General features: G+C 41.7%; 1 protein-coding gene across 1 annotated transcript; it reads right to left on the bottom strand.

Annotated features, from left to right (window-relative positions):
• Nucleotides 1–2,778: 2,778 nt before the first annotated feature.
• LOC311118446 (sodium-dependent neutral amino acid transporter B(0)AT1-like) lies at nucleotides 2,779–22,699 on the bottom strand (the record flags this gene model as incomplete). The annotated part of the gene is made up of 12 exons (XM_084157629.1): nucleotides 2,779–2,985; nucleotides 5,082–5,244; nucleotides 5,608–5,767; nucleotides 6,029–6,233; nucleotides 6,535–6,691; nucleotides 7,047–7,175; nucleotides 7,371–7,483; nucleotides 7,874–7,984; nucleotides 8,173–8,354; nucleotides 8,797–8,934; nucleotides 17,915–18,055; nucleotides 22,495–22,699. The coding sequence occupies 12 exons, from the start codon at nucleotides 22,697–22,699 to the stop codon at nucleotides 2,779–2,781; spliced, it is 1,911 nt and encodes a 636-aa protein (XP_084013755.1).
• Nucleotides 22,700–22,925: the final 226 nt, after the last annotated feature.

Raw genomic sequence — 22,925 nt, forward strand, 5'->3', positions numbered from 1 at the left:
CTTCCCACAGTTGTGTTGTCCTGGCTGGATGTCCTTTGGGTGTTGGACCATTCTTGATACACAGGGGAAACTGTTGAGCATGAAAAACCCAGCAGCGTTGCAGTTCTTGACTCAAACCGCTGCGCCTGGCACCTACTACCATACCCCGTTCAAAGGCACTTAAATATTTTGTCTTGCCCAGTCACCCTCTGAATGGCACACATACGCAATCCATGTCTCAATTGTCTCAAGGCATAGAAATCCTTCTTTAACCTGTCACCTCCCCTTCATCTACACAGATTGAAGTGGATTTAACAAGTGACATTAATAAGGGATCATATCTTTCACCTGGATTCACCTGGTCAGTCTATGTCATGGAAAGAGCAGATGTTCTTAATGTTTTGTACACTCAGTGTATATTAAGTATTATGTTTACCAATAGATGGCAGTATTGACTCAATATGGAGTTTGCTTCCCGCTATCCGTAGCCCTTTAATGTCTGCCATATAACCTCAAGAGGCCTCAGGTAGCTTACGCCAGCTAGCTAATTTTCCCCCAACATCGGACACCCGTACCAGCGCTGCAAGGACATGCGCTATGTGGTGGAAGGGTTTAAGAAGTGTGGCCTCTTCCCTTTTGACCCTTCAGCCATTGAAGGGTCCCGTTTAATGCCGTCTCGGTCCCTTCCGGGTCCCACCACCGCCTCTCCTGGAACCAGCAGCACTGTGCCGTCCATCAGCACCTCCTCCCCAGTGACCACAGGAGGACCCTCAGCCCCTGCTCCAGTCCAAGCCCCTGCTCCAGTCCCAGCCCTAGCTCTAGAACACCCCCTAATAGAGGGGGGGCTGATAGCGAAGGACCTGGGGCACATCCTTACTGTCCTTATGTATCGATCTAGCCGATACAGAAGACTCCCTGTGGTCGCCACATGCCTCACCGGGGAGGAATACACGCGCCAGTGGCAGGAGAGGGGTGAGAATGAGAGGGCCGAGGCAGAGGAGAAAGAGCGTTGGGCAGCCCTCAGAACACAGAGGGCACAGGAGAGGGCTGCCATGGATGTGACCATTGACGCCATCGCCTCTACTGGACCCCCTGCTGGAACCACTCCTGACAGCTGCATCACCACTGCCAGTGCCTCCCAGTGTGCAACACCTGTAGGAGCCGCCGGAGTCCCCAGCTGCAGAAGATGGCTACGTGCCTACTCTCCCGGCCACACCATCGTTGGCCCCTCAACCCCACCATTACAAGCACCAGCTCCTCCAAGCCATCGTCGGCGGTTTTGTGCACCACCACCACGATGTACACCACCCCCCCTGTCTGTCACCACCAACATGGTCTTCTCTGGACCAACTGCCTCCTCAGTCTCCCCTGGTCACACCACCATAGCAGCCACGTCTGGTGTCCCTGCCCCATGCAATTTGAATACAGCCACCTCCACAGGTAAACACATGTTAAATCACAAAAAAATGACTGTTATCTGTTTTATAAAACAGCAATGTAAAAAAAAAGAAATCTCTCTTTACATATCTACAGTCCATAGCACCATCCCTCAAGTCATCTCCACCTCCTCCAAAACCTCTGCAGCTTCCTCCAGAGGTATTGATGTAAGCACTACTCTCAGGTACTTCTTAATGGATTTTTCTCTCTCTCAGTTGTATCAATTACTATTGTTGTTGAAGAACTTCTACATTTTGCAAAACCATATTAATCAATTTTTATTATTATTTTATTTTTTATAAAAGAAGACACCACCTGCTGTGCAGAAATTGCATCCCAAATTAATGCTTCGTAGAGTTCAAGTAACAGACACATCTCAACATCAACTGTTCAGAGGGGACTGTGTGAATCAGGCCTTCATGGTCAAATTGCTGCAAAGAAACCACTACAAAAGGACACGAATATGAAGAAGAGACCTGCTTGGGCCAAGAAACACGAGCAATGGACATTAGACCGGTGGAAATTTGTCTTTTGGTCTGGAGTCCAAATTGGAGATTTTTGGTTCCAACCGCCGTGTCTTTGTGAGACGTGGTGTGGGTGAACGGATAATCTCTGCATGTGTATTTCCCACCATAAAGCATGGAGGAGGAGGTGTTATGGTGTGGGGGTGCTTTGCTGGTGACACTGTCTGTGATTTATTTAGAATTCAAGACACACTTAACCAGCATGGCTACCACAGCATTCTGCAGCAATACGCCATCCCATCTGGTTTGGGCTTAGTGGGACTATCATTTGTTTTTCAACAGGACAATGACCCAACACACCTCCAGGCTGTGTAAGGGCTATTTTACCAAGAAGGAGAGTGATGGAGTGCTGCATCAGATGACCTGGCCAACACAATCCCCCGACTTCAACCCAATTGAAATGGTTTGGGATTAGTTTGACCGCAGAGTGAAGGAAAAGCAGCCAACAAGTGCTCAGCATATGTGGGAACTCCTTCAAGACTGTTGGAAAAGCATTCCAGGTGAAGCTGGTTGAGAGAATGCAAAGAGTGTGCAAAGCTGTCATCAAGGCAAAGGGTGGCTATTTGAAGAATCTCAAATATAGAATATATTTTGATTTGTTTAACACTTTTTTGGTTAATACATGATTCCATATGTGTTATTTCATAGTTTTGATTTCTTCACTATTATTCTACAATGTAGAAAATAGTCAAAATAAAGAAAAACCCTTGAATGAGTAGGTGTGTCCAAACGTCTGACTGGTACTGTACGTTAAAGGCTTTGTATTTATTTAGTTTTGATTGGTGGAGAATTATTGCAAGTAATCAGGCACGGGATTTGACGTTCTGAGCCTTGTCGTTCAAGTCAATTTGGTTAGAGACAGTTTTGAGCTCTTGCTGTTCAGACTTTCTATCGCTCGCTGTTCAGACTTTCTATCGCTCTTCCTCCGTAAACATTTGAAGAGAGCAGTGCCAGGCACAGATAGACTGGGTATCCCTGCCAGGATAAAGATGATCACATAGATCCAGGCTGGATAGGGCTTCTCCTCCAACGTAGGGAAGTTGTCCTATAATGGAAGATTAATGGTATAAGGCTTTTAGTATGTTATTGTTGTCACTGTAATGTACAGTACCATATGGAGATTATATGCATAATGTAGCTATACAGTGGGGAAAAAAAGTATTTAGTCAGCCACCAACAGCTTCTATCTCCAGGCCATCAGACTGTTAAATAGTCACCACCAGCCTGCCTCCGCCCAGTACCCTGCCCTGAACTTAGTCACTGTTACTAGCTGGCTACCACCCGGTACTCAACCCTTAGAGACTGCTGCCCTATGTACATAGTCATTGAACACTGGTCACTTTAATAATGTTTACTGTTTTACCCACTTCATATGTACAGTGGGGAAAAAAGTATTTAGTCAGCCACCAATTGTGCAAGTTCTCCCACTTAAAAAGATGAGAGAGGCCTGTAATTTTCATCATAGGTACACGTCAACTATGACAGACAAATTGAGGAAAAAAAATCCAGAAAATCACATTGTAGGATTTTTAATGAATTTATTTGCTAATTATGGTGGAAAATAAGTATTTGGTCACCTACAAACAAGCAAGATTTCTGGCTCTCACAGACCTGTAACTTCTTATTTAAGAGGCTTCTCTGTCCTCCACTCGTTACCTGTATTAATGGCACCTGTTTGAACTTGTTATCAGTATAAAAGACACCTGTCCACAACCTCAAACAGTCACACTCCAAACTCCACTATGGCCAAGACCAAAGAGCTGTCAAAGGACACCAGAAACAAAATTATAGACCTGCACCAGGCTGGGAAGACTGAATCTGCAATAGGTAAGCAGCTTGGTTTGAAGAAATCAACTGTGGGAGCAATTATTAGGAAATGGAAGACATACAAGACCACTGATAATCTCCCTCGATCTGGGGCTCCACGCAAGATCTCACCCCGTGGGGTCAAAATGATCACAAGAACGGTGAGCAAAAATCCCAGAACCACACGGGGGGACCTAGTGAATGACCTGCAGAGAGCTGGGACCAAAGTAAAAAAGCCTACCATCAGTAACACACTACGCCGCCAGGGACTCAAATCCTGCAGTGCAAGACGTGTCACCCTGCTTAAGCCAGTACATGTCCAGGCCCATCTGAAGTTTGCTAGAGTGCATTTGGATGATCCAGAAGAGGATTGGGAGAATGTCATATGGTCAGATGAAACCAAAATAGAACTTTTTGGTAAAAACTCAACTCGTCGTGTTTGGAGGACAAAGAATGTTGAGTTGCATCCAAAGAACACCATACCTACTGTGAAGCATGGGGGTGGAAACATCATGCTTTGGGGCTGTTTTTCTGCAAAGGGACCAGGACGACTGATCCGTGTAAAGGAAAGAATGAATGGGGCCATGTATCGTGAGATTTTGAGTGAAAACCTCCTTCCATCAGCAAGGGCATTGAAGATGAAACGTGGCTGGGGTCTTTCAGCATGAGAATGATCCCAAACACACCGCCCGGGCAACGAAGGAGTGGCTTCGTAAGAAGCATTTCAAGGTCCTGGAGTGGCCTAGCCAGTCTCCAGATCTCAACCCCATAGAAAATCTTTGGAGGGAGTTGAAAGTCCGTGTTGCCCAGCGACAGCCCCAAAACATCACTGCTCTAGAGGAGATCTGCATGGAGGAATGGGCCAAAATACCAGCAACAGTGTGTGAAAAGACTTACAGAAAGACTTACAGAAAACGTTTGACCTGTGTCATTGCCAACAAAGGGTATATAACAAAGTATTGAGAAACTTTTGTTATTGACCAAATACTTATTTTCCACCATAATTTGCAAATAAATTCATTAAAAATCCTACAATGTGATTTTCTGGGAAAAAAAATCTAATTTTGTCTGTCATAGTTGACGTGTACCTATGATGAAAATTACAGGCCTCTCTCATCTTTTTAAGTGGGAGAACTTGCACAATTGGTGGCTGACTAAATACTTTTTTCCCCACTGTACATGTAAATATAGGCATATGGGAAATCTTTGTCATGCCGTTTTCTTTGTGGGTAGTACGTTAAGAAGCCTAGAAGCAAATTACAGCAACATTTAGGTGTTGCAATTTGGATTTTAGATTTCAACAGATTTGCAGACTTGACAGAGTAAAAACCTTACCGATTCAGGATTCCAGGCTTTGTACATGGGTGTTTCTTGGACTTTAGTGATAAAGTAGAACACAAAGATGACAAACATGATGGCAGGGCTGACAAATCTCCGTGTAATCTGCCAGAAGAGGTTGGGCTTGTGGCCGATCATGAACTCAATGTCATCGTTGAACCTGGCACAGAGAGAGAGACCCACAAAACTATTGTTTTTATACATATCTTCAACACCTAACAAGTCCAGTTTACTATGGATGGAAATTAAGTTAGCCCGTTAGCACGAGGTTAGTATTTTTCAGACCGGGCTAGTAGAAAATGTGCCAACCTGGCCCACTGGCGGGTGACATTTTGTCTTCTCAAATATGGCACAGATTTTGGACCCGGGCAAGTAGAATTTGAGGTCTACCAACCCGGCTGGCCAGTACCCAAAATCCTTGAGTTCCATCCAATCACAGTTTGTTGTGGTAATTGTGTGTCTTCTACTGTAGCGTTTCTAACACAACCCCGACCATCTCACAGAATTAATTGATTATACTCACCGATCAATACCATAGAGGTACATAACCCCGACCATCTCACAGAATGCAATGATCAGTAGAGGTATGGACCCAGCAAAGCTGTCAAAGAGGGACAGCCAGTAGTTCCCTGAGCCTTGGACAAATATTAATCCAACAAAGCAGCAGAGGACACATGTTGTCCCTGTAACAGAATAAAGAACATGAGTTAAAGATATTTAACAAAGAGGTCTCAATCTCTCAACGTAGTAGACAATAAGTCTGGATTGCTCTTGTCCAGAAACGGACTGGCCATAGGGCAGTTCGGGCAAATGATAGATAGGCTGGTCCATCGTTAGCCCAGTGGGCCTGTTTAAATTGGTGGTTTTGGTCAGAAGGAAATAAATGGGCCGGTGTGTTGCCTGAGCTGATGTCCGGTCCCAGTCTGTCCCAGCTCTTGCCTCACCTGTGGTGGCCTCCTTGGGCCAACTCTTGGGGAAAACCCCCAGGTCCTGAAGTGGAACCAGAACTCCTTCGATATTGCCAAACATGGAGGACAGGCCCAGACAGAAGAGCATGATGAAGAACAAGACTGACCAAACAGGAGATACAGGCATCTTAGTGATGGCCTCTGTGAACACGATAAATGCTAGACCAGTTCCTTCAACCCCCTACATCAGGACACACAGAGAAGGAGTGGAATTAGATCCTGTTTTAAATAACATTGTGTTACTACACTGTGTAGGAGTAGACTATTATGTCTATAGTTCCCTTTGGGATTGCCATTGCCATATAGTCAAGCTGAAATAATATTCTGATATTGTCAGTATTTATAAGAGACCTTAGACCATTCACAGATTAGGCCTAGTGCTGGACTAAAAAGCGCTTTCAATGGAGAATCTCATTGAGCATGCTTGTTAGTCTGGGACTATGGTTAATCTGTGTCTGGGAAACCAGCCCTAAAAATCCTACCTCGCTGAGGAAAGTGTTTAAGTCACAGGTCTTCAAGTTGAGCCCCTGAATGACTTCTGGATATGTTCCATTGAGACGCTGGAGAACCTGATCATAGTTGCTTTCAGTGACGTTCCCCTCAGGGAGATCAAATGTATTCAGCAGCGCCAGGATATTTCTACAGAATCATTGTGGAAAATGAGTTGATGTCATGGCCTCTTTCACGGTAACATTAAATCTAACTATAACACACCGCCTATCATACTGTCATATCGGATGTAGGGGACACTGTTAGGGACATGTAGGGTTGCAAAATTCCCAGATTTTCCAGAAATAATGGTTGGAGGATTTCCAGATGTTCTGCGTATCCCATCCTGATTCCAGGACTCTTCCAACTGGAATTTCTGAAAAACCTGGGAATTTTGGGAAAGGTGACACATTTTTGGCAACTTTCTGCAACTGTACTCTTATCCTATTAGATGCAGTGATACATAGTAGATACATGTCATCTACAGAGACGGGTAAATTCCTACCCGCCAAGACAGCTGTCGAATCTCTCTGTGGCTCTGAAGCCAATGATGGTGTAGATGACTGTTGCAGCGTAGACAGAGGTGAAGCCATTGACGGCAGAGATGATCACTGCGTCCTGTTCACAGTTGTTACTGGGAATCGAAAACAACACACAACTCCTGCTGAGACTGGGGCTGTACTAATCGTAACGGTCTGTTTCAGCACGGTTGTCGTGCTTTATAACGCAATTCAAAAGTGGTCCCAATACAACATAGTAAACAACTGTTTCTAAAATATATAATACATTGATTAAACCATAGTAGTTTAGATGGGTGATTGTGACTTACTGCACTGAGTTATAGCTGGAGAAAGAGATGAGGCCGCCAAACGCTATGGAGAAGGAATAGAACACCTGGGCACCTGCATCCAGCCAGGTAGTTGGGTTGGCCAGCTCTGCCAACTGGGACAACAACACAACATTTTGTTACATCAGCAAGCTCTGCCAACTGGGACAACAACACAACATTTTGTTACATCAGCAAGCTCTGCCAACTGGGACAACAACACAACATTTTGTTACATCAGCAAGCTCTGCCAACTGGGACAACAACACAACGTTTTGTTACATCAATCAGATTTACCTGACTATATATGACATTTATAGCTGATATCATTTCAGGGATGGGTTTGTATTTCTTTTAGTGTGAGTTTTTTGTGTAACAGTGTCCCAAATGGCACCCTATTCTCTATGTAGTGCACTACTTTTAACCAGGGTCCATAGGGCTCTAGGTAAAAGTAGTGCACTATGTAGGGAATAGGGTGCCATTTGGGCCGTAAACTCGTGACTTACGTCCGGGGTGAAGAGAAACACGACTCCACTCAAAGAGCCTTTCAAAGTCAGACCTCTGATCAGGAAAATGCTCAATACTACGTAGGGTAGCGTTGAGGTGACATACACAGCCTATGAGGAGAGGGGAGACGGTGATGTCACTATACCTTCGCAATCACTGAGACATGATAACATAAAACTACCTTTATAATATTTTATTTGTCAATTTCCAATTTTCATCCATTGTTATTGGTCATAATTGGTCATAAATGTGAACGTTAACATGTAGTCCTTGTCTCAGATATGTTGAGCTGCTATACCTTCCCAGTGGTCTCGATGCCTCGGATGATGCAGATATAGAGCATAGCCCAGGCACTGACTAGACACAGCACCATCCACCACTGCAGACCCCCATTCTCACCAATGTCTGGGGTGGTGTTCAGGGTCTCTCTGTACCAGAAGTAATCCACTGGGGAGCTCAGCGCACACTCTGACACCAGGCCTGGGACATTTATGTAAAAAAATTGACAAATAATACATTATTAGAATTAGACATACATGATTGGATTATTCATACATAGGCTGCATCCCAAATAGCACCCTATTCCCTAGTGCAGGGTTTCCCAAACTCGGTCCTCAAACTCATAATAAATATACTTCTTCCTTGTAATGTAGCTATCATCCTGAGGGTGAAGCATGTTTATCAGGATTGAGGTCAATTCCATTTCAATTCAGTTAATTAATTCAGGAAGTAAACTAACATTTTTCTCAGTTCTCCTCTATGGAATATCTGTTGACTTCCTGAATTTGCTGAATTTTAAATGGAATTGACCCCTGAACCCTGACTCCCATAATGTTTCAAATACTATACAGTACGTCTCATTTTTTTAATGAATGTGTTTTCCCAGTCTTGCATGAAGACTGTGTCTGTACTGCACTCTTACCTGTTAGATTGACATTGAGGGGACACTGGCTCCAAGGCAGCGTCTCTTGGAAGGAGTTAAACAAGTACCACATCACCCAGGCCATGATGGTGTTGTAGTACAGGCTGATCATCAGAGAAACAAACATGGACGCAATGCCTGGCAAGAACACAGAGCAGTGCTTGATTACCAACAATGACGAGACCGCCTACAGGGAGGAGGTGAGGGCTCTGGGAGTGTGGTGCCAGAAAAATAACCTCTCACTCAACATTAACAAAACAAAGGAGATGATCGTGGACTTCAGGAAACAGCAGAGGGTGCACCCCCCTATCCTCATCGACGGGACCGCAGTGGAGAAGGTGGAAAGCTTCAAGTTCCTTGGTGTACACATCACCGACAAACTGAAATGGTCCACCCACGCAGACAGTATGGTGAAGAAGGTGCAACAGAGCCTCTTCAACCTCAGGAGGCTGAAGAAATGTGGCTTAGCACCTAAAACCCTCACAAACTTTTACAGATGCACAATTGAGAGCATCCTGTCGGCTGTATCACCGCCTGGTATGGCAACTGCACTGCCCGCAACCGCAGGGCTCTCCAGAGGGTGGTGCGGTCTGCCGAACGCATTACCGGGGGCAAACTACCCGCCCTCCAAGACACATACAGCACCCGATGTCACAGGAAGGCCAAAAAGATCATCAAGGACATCAACCACCCGAGCCACTGCCTGTTCACCCCGCTATCATCCAGAAGGCGAGGTCAGTACAGGTGCATCAAAGCTGGGACCGAGAGAATGAAAAACAGCTTCTATCTCAAGGCCATCAGACTGTTAAATAGCCATCACTAACACATTAGAGGCTGCTGCTGCCTATTGAAATCACTGGCCACTTTAAGAAATGGAACACTAGTTACTTTAATAATGTTTACATATCTTGTGTAGTGTATTAAGATTATGATGGTGTTAAATGTTTTTCATGAAGAAATGGAATGTTGTTTATGTTAGTATCAAGAGGGAATGTTTTAGGTGTAACGCCACATACAACAGACCGGAAGTGTGTTGTAGACAGGGGAGACTGGGGATTGGCCAGAAGAGGGAGCATCATTGTTTATAAATAGGTGGGAAAACGAAGGAGAGGGCAGAACGAGCAACCATTCTGAGGCGTCACTCTCCGGGTGTCATGTCACCTGTAACTTATGCTGTAACCTCGTGATTTTAATAAAAGCCTCTAACACGGTGCAGCCTAAGCGGACTCTTTGTTGACAGCAATAATATGCCACCATTCACCCGATACGACATAATGGCGCCCAACGTGGGGCTGGTCTGCACCTCTCCTTTGATTCATATAGCCGCCAGGCTAACTCGCTTTGAAGCATGGCCAGATAAGGGTAAGTTTTCCTTACCGCTTTGGAGCTTGTTAGATTGGATACGACTTGTGTACACTGGAGAGATGTACCATACGACCTTGCCTCGGGTGGCGTTATTGCTGATGACTAGAGTCTGTTAAAATATATTCCATTGGTAACGGCAGATAATTGGAAGTTTTTAGAGCATAAAACGGTAGGAATTAAGTATTGAAGTGTACAATTAAGGCAGATATGCGCATTCTTTAGGGCACTGTACCGCTTAAGACCCCGGGGGGGCCATTTAGAAAATGTTGGGCCGGCAAATCCGTTTGCACGATAGAATGGGCAGACGGTGGGTTTTTTAAGGGAAAACTCGGATTAATGGGGTTTATCTGATTGTGATTATGATTCGACTCTCGTCCGACGGGGGGTTTGATTGGGTTTGATTTCTCGGTGTAATGGTCATTAAGTCACGGTAGCAAAAACGGTAGGATAAATATGTTTAAAAGGAATAAGGGCAGTGCAGGATATTTATTTGTGTGGTAGGCCGCAGTTAGCTAAAGGCTAAGGTTAATTCTAAATGCTTGATTATGTGTCAGGCCACGTGGTACATCGTGGCTAAGGCTAATTCTAAATGCTGAAGTGTGGGTCATGCTACATTCTACATAGCTGCTAAGGCTAATTCTAATGCTAAATGCTAATTGTGTTGCGTGCTACATGCTAACGGATATCCTTAGAGACCCCATTGCGATGGATTAAAGTTTCTTAAACTTGTCTCTGTGTGTGTAAGTCAGGTTATATGTTTTGTGAGCGCTGTTAAATGTTGTTTGACTATGAGGGGGAAACGGGAGGTACAGCTGGACTGTTATTCTGTCTGTTTGGGGAGGGAGTAGAAAATCTTCCTTCCACGGTGAAAAGGTATTTTTGAATGGCTGTGCGCATGTGCATGATTTTGCAACACTACATTACAGAAAGGGGGAGTTTATGACACGAGATTAGGACACGTTTTGTTTTACGGCACTAAACTACAACACGAGGGTATAGTAAAACTACAAAACTGCATTGTGGGTAAAGGTCATAGGTCCCATCTGGGGTTACCCTGCAAGAGGGAAATGGACACAGACAAAGAGGAGATATTTTGACACGAGTATTCTAGTTTAAACGGCGGCGGGTTAAAGATGAAACTTGTTTTGTGACCTATTGAATTTATACATTAAATATATGTTGGCGAAGTATAATTAATTGAATTAAATGACGGATTAAAATTAAATTAAATGTTTTTGAGAGATCAATAATTATTCCTGAGTTAATTCTTAGAGCGAATGTAGAACGAACGAATATTGAATGGTTGAAATAACTCAGTGATTGCATTAACTACTAAAAGCTGTTTCTGTGTCTTTGTTCCCTTGTCATGAGAGACAGAGAGAGAGAGAGAGGAGATACAGGAAGTGCTGACGTGACATCACGTGACGCGGCAGAGGATCGGATCAGATATCAGGCTAGTTCACAAAATCATCCCTTACAAAATATTTGATGACAATTTCACATAGGCTTGGCAAATACTATTTCATTAAAAATTGCATTTTGGAGGCTCTGTGCATCACTGGGGTTTGATTGGAGTTGTGTTGGGAATCAAGGACTGACATTATTCTGTAAATTTAAGATAATTAGGTGCTGATAGAGCAAGGGGTTATGGGAATTGGAGTAATGGTAGGGTTACAGGCTTTGTTTTTGGGATTGCTTTGAAGTTGACTAACTTGCATTTACTTGCATTTGATGGGTTGTGGTAAGATAGCCAACACTAATTGATAAATTGGTGACATAGGATAGAGGAATAAAAATTGGTTTTAAATTATTCATAATTTTTAATTGATTTTTTGATTGATTTTTTATTTTAATTAGAAATGGTTTTTGAATAAAACATTTAATTGAATTTTTTCATATTCATATTTTAGTTGATTTGATTTTGGAAAAAAAGATTTTTTTTTTTTTTTTTGAGTTAGGTTATATTAATAATTAGAGGGGGGAAGCCATAGGCTATACAGTCTAAAATAAAATAATTTATAATAAAGGAATATAAAAGGGTTGATATAGGGGATAAAATGGTAATCCTTTAACTAAAGTATTGCGAGGTTATCCGGCAAGTGAAACAAAAGTTGCCCTTCATTCTCAAACAAAAACTGATAAAAGATTCCAGCGATAAGATAAACAAAGCTATAGAGATAAGGCTAAGGGAGTAGCGCTTAGGGATGTTTGTCCTCAGCTTCCAGTGATCATCCAGGAGGGTGATTGTTGCATCAGAGATGGAGATGAACGAATAATAGATAGAGGACAAGCAGAAACGACGATGAAGATGAATCAAAACTCCAGAAGGAAGAAAATGTGAGGTCTGGAAGAAAAGAGGGAGGTTAAGGAGGATGGAACTTAAAGAAGATGAGGATGATGAAGATGAGTGATTGAGAAGAGATCATGGGTGGATATGACTCTGTGATCAGAAGGAAGTTGGCAAGAGAGGAAAGAAGAAGGATACTAGAGATTTAATCTCTGATGGAAGTTGAAGGAAGAAGGATACACGAGATTTGATCTCTGATGAAAGCAAAGATGAAGAAAGCGATGAAGATTTGGAGATTAAAGGCGCTTTATGTTCAAAAGGATTTTATCCTACAATGACTAGCAAAGAAGAAATAGAGATATAGACCGATGTTTATCATGCCTGGATAAAGCAAATAGTTTAGAAGAAGTAACACAGCTGAAGATACAGAAGAGGAGAAACTGCTGAGAAAAGGATCCCAAGAATTGGAGAAGGAGAAGGAGAAAATAAGTTTTGGTTATGAAGAATCAGAGTGAACCAAATCAACAATCACTGTTACAGCTTCAACTGAACAATATCAAATGCAATTGTACCAGCCAAGGGGGGTACCAGATGTTCCATATCCACAGCCAGTTTCTGGACAGACACAGAATTGGAGAGGAAGAGGACGAGAAGGCTAAGAAGGAGGAGGAAGATTTCAGCTACACTTCCAGCAACTTTCAGAAGACTGTTATAATTATGGACAGATTGGTTACTTTACCTGTGAGTGCAACAAGTCAGGAGGAAAAACAGAGAACATTTTTAAGGAAGATACAGGGGCAATTCAAGATCACCTGTTCTCCAGGTGAACCCTAAAGATTCTAGAGTGCCTAGAAGATCCGGAAGGGGGGTGTCAGCTGATAGCATCGATTAGAGAAGAAGAGAAAATAGCTAACAATTGAAGTAAAAACAACCGACCATTAGAAGTGATGGTGAATAGTGGAAAAACTTATCTGTGTTCAGCCTAAAGAGGTTAAACATATCACTATGTAAAATTAACTAATTAGGATAGGGATTTGAGGTAGTAAAACAGTTAATTACTCTTAAGATACTAATATTAGAAGATACTGTTATTGCAGTGTTGGGAAAAGATGCATTGTTTAAATTGAATTGTACAATAGGATGTACACTAAATGGCTGTCTGGTAGAGGATTTTAAAAAGTAGGGTTTTTGGGAATCGTATTTGCTTAAAAAGATAATATCATAGGAAGGATGATAATCTATTAGACAATCTGTCTGAAAAATAAAGTTTAAAAGGGGTGACTGTTATTCTGGGTTACATTCTTACACTAAGAGATTTCAGGCTAGGCTAAAAGGTGTTTAGTCATTTGCCAAGTCTGTGTGTAAGGAAGTCAAAGGCAGGTGGGGACTTTCCCAATCACATATTCTAAAAATTTGGTGGTAAAGGGATTTTGTGAATAAATCAGTGGAAAAAGTTTTAAAGGTTAGGAGGAAAAGATTAGATTAAAATAAGTTAGGAGGACTAGGTTGAAGGAACTCTAAGACAGTAAGCTAAGTTTCAAAGTTAGTAGTAAGAGAGAGAACAATGGTGAATGACACTTTAGAGTAGGAAGATCAAGGTAATTGTAGGTGTATTTTTTATAATCAAAAGTTTGAAAGTCAGGGATTAGAGAAAGGACTGAGAGTGGGGAAAAAGTGACACTAGTGGTGATAGATGGAAGTACAAGCAAAGACAACTTTTCTTTGGGGAAAAACTAGAAGTAACTAAGGACATTAACACTTCAGTCTATTAAAACAACAGTGAGAAGCAATTTAACTCTTTCAACATTGATAGTTATTAAAGCCATAAATATATCGCATTTGATTATAAGGGAACCAATAGCTCCAGCACCAATGTTAGGGAAAAATACTTATTAGGGTTAGGATGGGGACGTTCCTCCCATATGGAGAGATAATTATGGAGAATAAGTATTGTTATCAGGACCAGATGTAGAAGCGGTGTCCCCTAGTCAAAGGAGGGATAGTTTGTACAACGATATGAAGTGGAAGAGGTTAGGAGTGACTGTTCACTTATTTGGCGTAATGTTACAGAGAAAGGTCAGGGAGAATATATGTGTACTTATCTAGTGCAAGCATTAGAATTTGTTCCGGTTAAGAATTATTGGTTAAAAGGATATGTAATTTGTAAAGTGACGCTTATGATGGAAGATTGGAAATCTGTTGAAGTTTCACAGTCACCAAGGGAGTTCAGGAAGAATATGTTACAGTAGTCACTCCAACAGTGAATAATACACATAGGATATTGGTAACTTTGTCACTAGAAATAATTAAGGTTAATACATCAACTACTTTAATGGTAACTTTGGAAGGGATTAATGATACGATGGCAATAGCAAATATAGGAAGTATGACACCGACAACAACTTTTCTGAAATTAAAGGGGGTAGCAAGAAGGACTCATGGGTTATGTTACGGATGGAGAGTGCTGTCAATTATAGTACGAATAGGGTTAAAATAGGAGAACAGATAGTAGTAGAGAGAATATAGATTCATCATGGAGGTACAGGATGAGGTCTTTGATTTTAATGACAGACAAGGAGAGGTATCTGATCAGTACCGCTCGTTAGGGAAGAGAGAAACTAAAGGGAGTGGTTTGATTCTTCTGTTGTGAAAATTAGAGATAGATGGGCAGGTTCCAGCAGCTCATTCTGTAAGATCAGGGAGGAATCTTGAGGGTCCATGTCTGTTGAGAATTTAGAGACGGTCGCTCGACCTCTATCAAGTATGTGTCAGTCTTATGCGTTGTCATGACTGTGGTATCAGCAACAGTCAGTAACAGATAAAATAATGTCATTGTCAAAACATTTGTTTAAGCCTAGGTTTAGGTGTTATTGGATTAAGTGAATTAACTTGTGTGAATTTGTTGGATGGTAAAGTAAAATCAGGTAACAGCGTAACTGAAGCATTTGAGGTGTAACCATTGAGGGCTAGAAGTTGTTTTTGTTCTAATAAAACATATGAGGTAAGGGGTATGTTTATGGGAATATCAGATTGTGATGACTATATGATAACTTTGGGTATGCATGACCTTAAGGGTAGTAATGAGAAATATGTTACTTTTTATGTACCAGTTAGTAGGAACAGCAGGACTTTGAGGGTTAAAGGATTAGTTTTGCCTGACAATGTGACTATGGGGATTTTAGAGATATTTTGAGGGTTTGTGGTGATAAAGCATATATATTCTTACACTATGGATAGACAGGATGTTGTTACATGTCAACGTTGAAGCTTCCATATGAGGTTTTTACCATTATAAGAGGGATAGCACCGGACACAGCTAAATCTAGGGTTAAAAGGGTGACATGGCGACATGTCATAGTCTTCAAGCCTATCATTGAAGGATAAATGTAAGGGAGAAGGGGGGACTTTTTCCATGGTATGGTGTAACATTTGGGAAGATCATATTGATAATATTAGGTGTACTTTGAGTTCAGATATTATCACTAGGGTTATATATATATGTGTTGAAGAATATAAGGGATGCATTTGGTATATCTGAGGGAGTGGGAGATCTGAGAAGTCTTGGTTGCAAAATCAGGTAGGCCAGTAGGGGCATTGATGGGTTACATTTAGTTTCAGCTTTGATAACACTGTGTGTGATGTTTGTAATTTGTTACTGACCTTTGAGAAAGCTATGATATTGAGATAGGTTGGAGAGTGATGCCTGGAGACAACACTCAGATGCCGGTGTTGACTGTTCCTGATCTGGATGAAGATGGAATGGATAAATATCATTTTTGATTATTTGATCATTTTTCAATTTTTTTCAATATTGGGGTGATTTGTAGTATGATTTATGAATCAAAGGGGGGAATAGGTTTATGTGATTCATACATCATTTATATATCATTTTTATATTCTTAGTTGATATTGATGTTTAATTTGAAAGTGTTTGTTTTGCAAAAGATACTGTTTGGTCGTTTCTTTTTCTTCCAGAAGCATTTGGGGGAACATGGGAAGGGACAATATGACTGGAGGAGATGAAACAAGGAGGGTGTGGTCGATTCCATCATCAACAGTCCATTGGAAGTCGAGACTACAGGGAGATGAAGTGTAGTGGACTACATTCCAGTGTCTGCAATGAAATATAGACATGTGTAATACATAATTGTGTCATAATCATAGGGATTAATTTTTGTAGAATGATGTTTGATGTTATTGAATACATGTGAGGAACTTAGATGTTTTTGTTTATTTCGGTGATGCTTAGGGACAGAGAAAGGCTAGGCAGGGAGAGGTTCACTGTAGGGTCCAATGGGTTGACCAGCCTTACAAGTGGATGTTTTTGGATAGGATTTTGTTTGCAGGGGCTTACATGTGTATTTAATTGCATCATAGTTTCAAATGCAGTTGCATGGTTTATGAGTTTATCTGGAGTACCGAAGGTGGTTGCCTGGGGCAGAGGGACCGTGAGAGAATTTTACTGTCTTGATTGATGGATGGAAGGTTGCCGGACAGTTTTTCGCTCTTACACTCCATAAAGATTTGTTCATATTTCATAGTAATGTATTCACACTTCATAAACAGTTATTGCATAGAAAGGTATTTACACTCTAGAGAAGAATGTTTTTGGTTTAATGTTAAAGATACTCAATAAGATAAATTGTTACTAGTCATAATCCTATTCTGTTTGTTTTCGAGACGTTTAGTTCATCTCGAAGGGGGGAAATGTAGTGTATTAAGATTATGATGGTGTTAAATGTTTTTCATGAAGAAATGGAATGTTGTTTATGTTAGTATCAAGAGGGAATGTTTTAGGTGTAACGCCACATACAACAGACCGGAAGTGTGTTGTAGACAGGGGAGACTGGGGATTGGCCAGAAGAGGGAGCATCATTGTTTATAAATAGGGGGGAAAACGAAGGAGAGGGCAGAACGAGCAGCCATTCTGAGGCGTCACTCTCCGGGTGTCATGTCACCTGTAACTTATGCTGTAACCTCGTGATTTTAATAAAAGCCTCTAACACGGTGCAGCCTAAGCGGACTCTTTGTTGACAGCAATAATATGCCACCATTCACCCGATACGACACTTGCAATACTATTCTATAATATTCTACTGTTTCTTAGTCCATGCCGCTCTGTCATTGCTTGTCCATATATGTATATATTCTTAAATCCCATTCCTTACTACTTTTGTGTGTATTGGGTATATGTTGTGAAATTGTTAGATATTACTTGTTAGATATTACTGCACTGTCGGAGCTAGAAGCACAAGCATTTCGCTACACCCGCTATAACATCTGCTAAACACGTGTATGTGACAAATCAAATTTGATTTATTTGATTTATTTGAGTCCATGATGACTGAAGGTTTATTGAAGCAGCATGTGTAGCTCTGGTCCCGGGGCGTTTACCTGCTGCTTACATGCAGCAAACTGCACGTAAAATATGTGCCCTGGACCAGAGATAGGGAAAGTGTTGCTTACCAACTCCAGCCAAGTAAGGATGGATAGTTGACCACACCCCTAAACTGCCTTTCCTTAGACGTTGACCAATAGCAAACTCCAGATGGAGCAGGGGAACACCTTCTAGAACCAGCAGGATCAGGAAAGGAATCATGAATGCACCTGAGAACAAAGGGGGGACAATAAAAGCTCTTAAAACGTTGGTAAATATCCATGACTCTTAATGACATCTCATGACATACAGACACCTGCAGATGTAATGGAGTACATATTACCAGTCCTCTGTATGATATAAAACTCCTGTACTGGGGTATGGATAAAAACAGGGGGCTCATAGATACACATACCTGTCTATCTAAACATACTGCCAAAAAAAAGGATGGAGAGAAACAGCGAGAGAGAGAAACAATTAAACCACTTGGGAATCACATAACACTGACGTCCTTTTACGGAGACAAGTCAATACACCTGTTGCAGGCAGGAATGGCTAAAGTAAAGGATTTACTGGGGCACGGGATAGTGTTGGTGCTGGTGGTTCAATGTACAGGTGACTATCCCTCCGTCCACAACAAACACTTCTCAAGGCTTTCCGGTCCATCAGCAGTCTTCAGTACATAACAGTCCTTATCTGCCTTAACAGTCCTTATCTGCCTTATCAGTCATTCAGGCGCTTGTAGTCAAACAGTTTCCATAGAACATGATGGGATGTTACTGTAAGTCCATTTACGCATTCTCTCTGTATTTAGGTAAGATAAGAGCAGAAGTGTTTCCGTACATTCCATTTATCACACTAGGAGGATTTTACTGGGCTAAAGCACCCTATCTACCCTAGGTCGGCACAAGAAAGCCCATGTTCTACTTACATCCCTCATTTATCCCAGTTTAGAACCATTAGAAATAGTATTCTCAATGTTTGCCTAAAATACAGTAGATGGCTATACAGTGCCTTCAGAAAGTATTCACACCCATTGACTTTTTCCACATTTTGTTGTGTTACAGCCTGAATTTAAAATTGATTACATTTAGATTTTGTGTCACTGGCCTACACACAATACCCCATAATGTCGAAGTGGAATTATGTTTTATGAAATTCTTACAAATGAATAAAAAATGAAAAGCTGAAATGTCTAGAGTCAATAAGTATTCAACCCCTTTGTTATGGCAAGCCTAAATAAGTTCAGGAGTAAAAATTTGCTTAACAAGTCACAATAAGTTGCATTGACTCTACAATAATAGTATTTACCATGATTTTTGAATGACTGCCTCATCTCTGTACCCCACACATACAATTATCTGTAAGGTCCCTCAGTCGAGCAGTGAATTTCAAACACAGATTCAACCAAATAGACCAGGGACGTTTTCCAATGTCTTACAAAGAAGGGCAAATATTGGTAGATGGGTAAAAAAACAAACAGACATTGAATATTCCTTTGAGCATGGTGAAGTTATTAATTACACTTTGGATGGTGTATCAAAAAACCCAGTCACTACAAAGATACAGGCGTCCTTCCTAACTCAGTTGCCGGAGAGGAAGGAAACCGCTCAGGGATTTTTCCATGAGGCCAATTGTGAATTTAAAACAGTTACAGAGTTTAAAAGCTGTGATAGGAGAAAACTGAGGATGGATCAACAATATTGTAGTTACTCCACAATACTAACTTAAATGACAGAATGAAAAGAAGGAAGCCTGTACAGAATAAAAATATTCCAATACATGCATCCTGTTTGCAATAAGGCACTAAAGTAAAACAAAAACAAAGAAATTAACTTGGGCAGCGCACAATTGGCCTAGCGTTGTCCAGGGTAGGGGAGGGAATGGCCGGCAGGGATGTAGCTCAGTTGATAGAGCATGGCGTTTGCAACGCCAGGGTTGTGGGTTCAATTCCCACAGGGGACCAGTATGAAAAATAAAATAAAATAAAATATTATATATATATATTCACTAACTGTAAGTCGCTCTGGATAAGAGCGTCTGCTAAATGACAAAAAAAAAAAAAAAAAACTTTATGTCCTGAATACAAAGTGTTATGTTTGGGCAAATCCAACACAACACATCACTGAGTACCACTCTCCATATTTTCTAGCATGGTGGTGGCTGCATCATGTTATGGGCATGCTTTACATCGACTAGGGAGTTTTTTTGGATAAAAAGAAACCGAATAGAGCTAAGCACAGGCAAAATCCTAGAGGAAAACCTGGTTCAGTCTGCTTTCCAACGACACTGGGAGACATTCACCTTTCAGCAGGACAATAACCTAAAACACAAGGCCAGATATACACTGAAGTTGCTTACCAAGACGACACGCAATGTTCCTGAGTGGTCTAGTTACAGTTTTGACTTAAATCAGCTTGAAGATCTATGGCAAGAGTTGGAAATGGCTGTCCAGCAATGATCAACAACCAACTTGAGCTTGAAGAATGTTAAAAAGAACTGTAGTGTATTAAGATTATGACTATTCTAGAGGAACAAAGAGGGGATGTTTATCTTAGTTAAAATATAACCATTTGTAGGGTGACGCCCCAGGGGAGACAGGTGATTGGACAGCAGAGGGAGCAACCCATATTTTTGCATTCCTTATAAGTATGGGCTAGACAGAGAGGGGGTTAGAAACAGACAGATTATTTTGGGACACTGTTTCTCCAGACACTGCAGGTCTGTAAACTTTTGCTGAAAGCTTGTGATATGAATAAAACTTGTGATCAAAGTTCAGTATAAGCGGACTCCTTTGTTTGACAGCAATGATTACCAGCATCGACGCGATATACTACAGAACAATGGGCAAATATTGTACAATCCAGGTGTGCAAAGCTCTTAAAGACTTACCCAGAAACACTCACGGCTGTAATCGATGCCAAAGGTGATTCTAACATGTACTGACTCAGGGGTGTGAATACTTATGTAAATTAGATATTTCTGTATTTAATTTTCAATACATTTTCAAAAATGTCTAAAAACATGTTTTCACTTTGTCATTATGGCGTATTGTGTGTAGATGGGTAAAAACATTAATGTTTTATCCATTTTTAATTCAGGCTGTAACACAACATAATGTGGAATAAGTCAAGGGGTATGAACACTTTCTGAAGGCATTGTAGCATCATGTTTTTGGCGACATGGGCAAAGTGCAAGTTAATAACTGTTATACTAACTGACAAACAGTTAGATATTTTTCCTGGGATCCATCTCTAGACTCCGGGCCTGTCCTCTCCGTCAGTCATTCACAGCTCATTATGCTGCTGCTCTTTCATTCTTTTTTATTTTTTATTTTTTACTTATCTATTTTTTAAACTTTTTCTTATAATAATAATATAATATGCCATTTAGCAGACGCTTTTATCCAAAGCAACTTACAGTCATGCGTGCATACATTGTTTGTGTATGGGTGGTCCAGGGGATCGAACCCACTACCTTGGCGTTACAAGCGCTGTGCTCTACCAGCTGAGCTACAGAGGACCACCTTAAAACTGCATTGTTGGTTAAGGGCTTGTAAGTGAGCATTTCACTGTAAGGTATACCTGTAATACCTGTTGTATTCGGCGCATGTGGCAAAAACATGTTGATTTGATTTGATTTGACTGGAGGTGTGACGTATATCAGGCCTTAACACCTATGCAAGGCCTGTCAGCATAAGTCATAGTAATAAGTTACTACATTTGCTAATTAAATGCAGTGTTTGTGGTGCTGGAGCCTCCATAGAGACAGATCCACATGGTTAGACTGCACATAAACCAGTGACACCTCCATAGAGACAGATCCACATGGTTAGACTACATATAAACCAGTGATACCTCCATAGAGACAGATCCACATGGTTAGACTACACATAAACCAGTGACACCTCCATAGAGACAGATCCACATGGTTAGACTACACATAAACCAGTGACACCTCCATAGAGACAGATCCACATGGTTAGACTACACATAAACCAGTGACATAAACAGCATACATGTTTTGCAGTGTTCTCATTAGTTCTGTGTTTTATTGTATTGTAAGTACACACAATGTACCTGAGAACAGTGGAACAATGTGTCCAATGTGTAATTAGAATATTTGTTAAACTGCACGTACAATAATAAGAAAGAACACTGTAAAGTAAAATCAGTATTTTCTCACAGACACCAAATACAGACTGTACATCAAACAAATCAGAGAAGAACAGCTTTCCTCATACAAGTGACCCCATTCAACCCCATACAAGTGACCCCATCCAACCACATCCAACCCCATCCAACCACATCCAATCCCATCCAACCCCATCCAACCCAATCCAACCACAGCACACCCCATCCAACCACACCACACCCCATCCAACCCCATCCAACCACACCACACCCCATCCAACCACACCACACCCCATCCAACCCCAGCACACCCCATCCATCCAACCACACCACACCTCATCCAACCCCATCCAACCACACCACACCCCATCCAACCCCATCCAACCACACCACACCCCATCCAACCCCATCCAACCCCATCCAACCCAATCCAACCACACCACACCACACCCCATCCAACCCCATCCAACCCCAACCACACCACACCACACCCCATCCAACCCCATCCAAACCCACTGCAGCACAACACCACCTACCTCCTCCATGACTCTGGCACAGGTAAGGGAATCTCCATACGTTCCCCAGCCCCACACAGAACCCCACGCAGGTGAGCATGTACTGGGTCTTGTTGTCCCATTTGGGCCTGTCTCCACTCCCAGCCTCCTCCGTCTCCAGCTTGTCCAGCTCCTCATGGGACAGGATCCTGTCTTCCAGGCCTGGATTGGGCAGCTGTATTCTCATGGTTCCTCCAATGTAGATGGCCAGATTCAGCAGTGTGACAGGGGAGAGCTGGTCAATAGGGTACCTGTAGCTGGTACACTATAGCTGAGGTGTGGAAAAACGTGTACACTATAGCTGAGGTGTGGAAAAACTGGTTGCCAACTTTGCAAAACAGCCTTTATACTGAACTTGTTTTAGGAGATGATTGCTTTACCAAGCGGAAGAGTGACACGTGAAGTTATCTTGT

The sequence above is a fragment of the Coregonus lavaretus genome (genome assembly GCF_964263955.1).
Source record: "Coregonus lavaretus genome assembly, chromosome: 3".
Lineage (NCBI taxonomy): Eukaryota > Metazoa > Chordata > Actinopteri > Salmoniformes > Salmonidae > Coregonus > Coregonus lavaretus.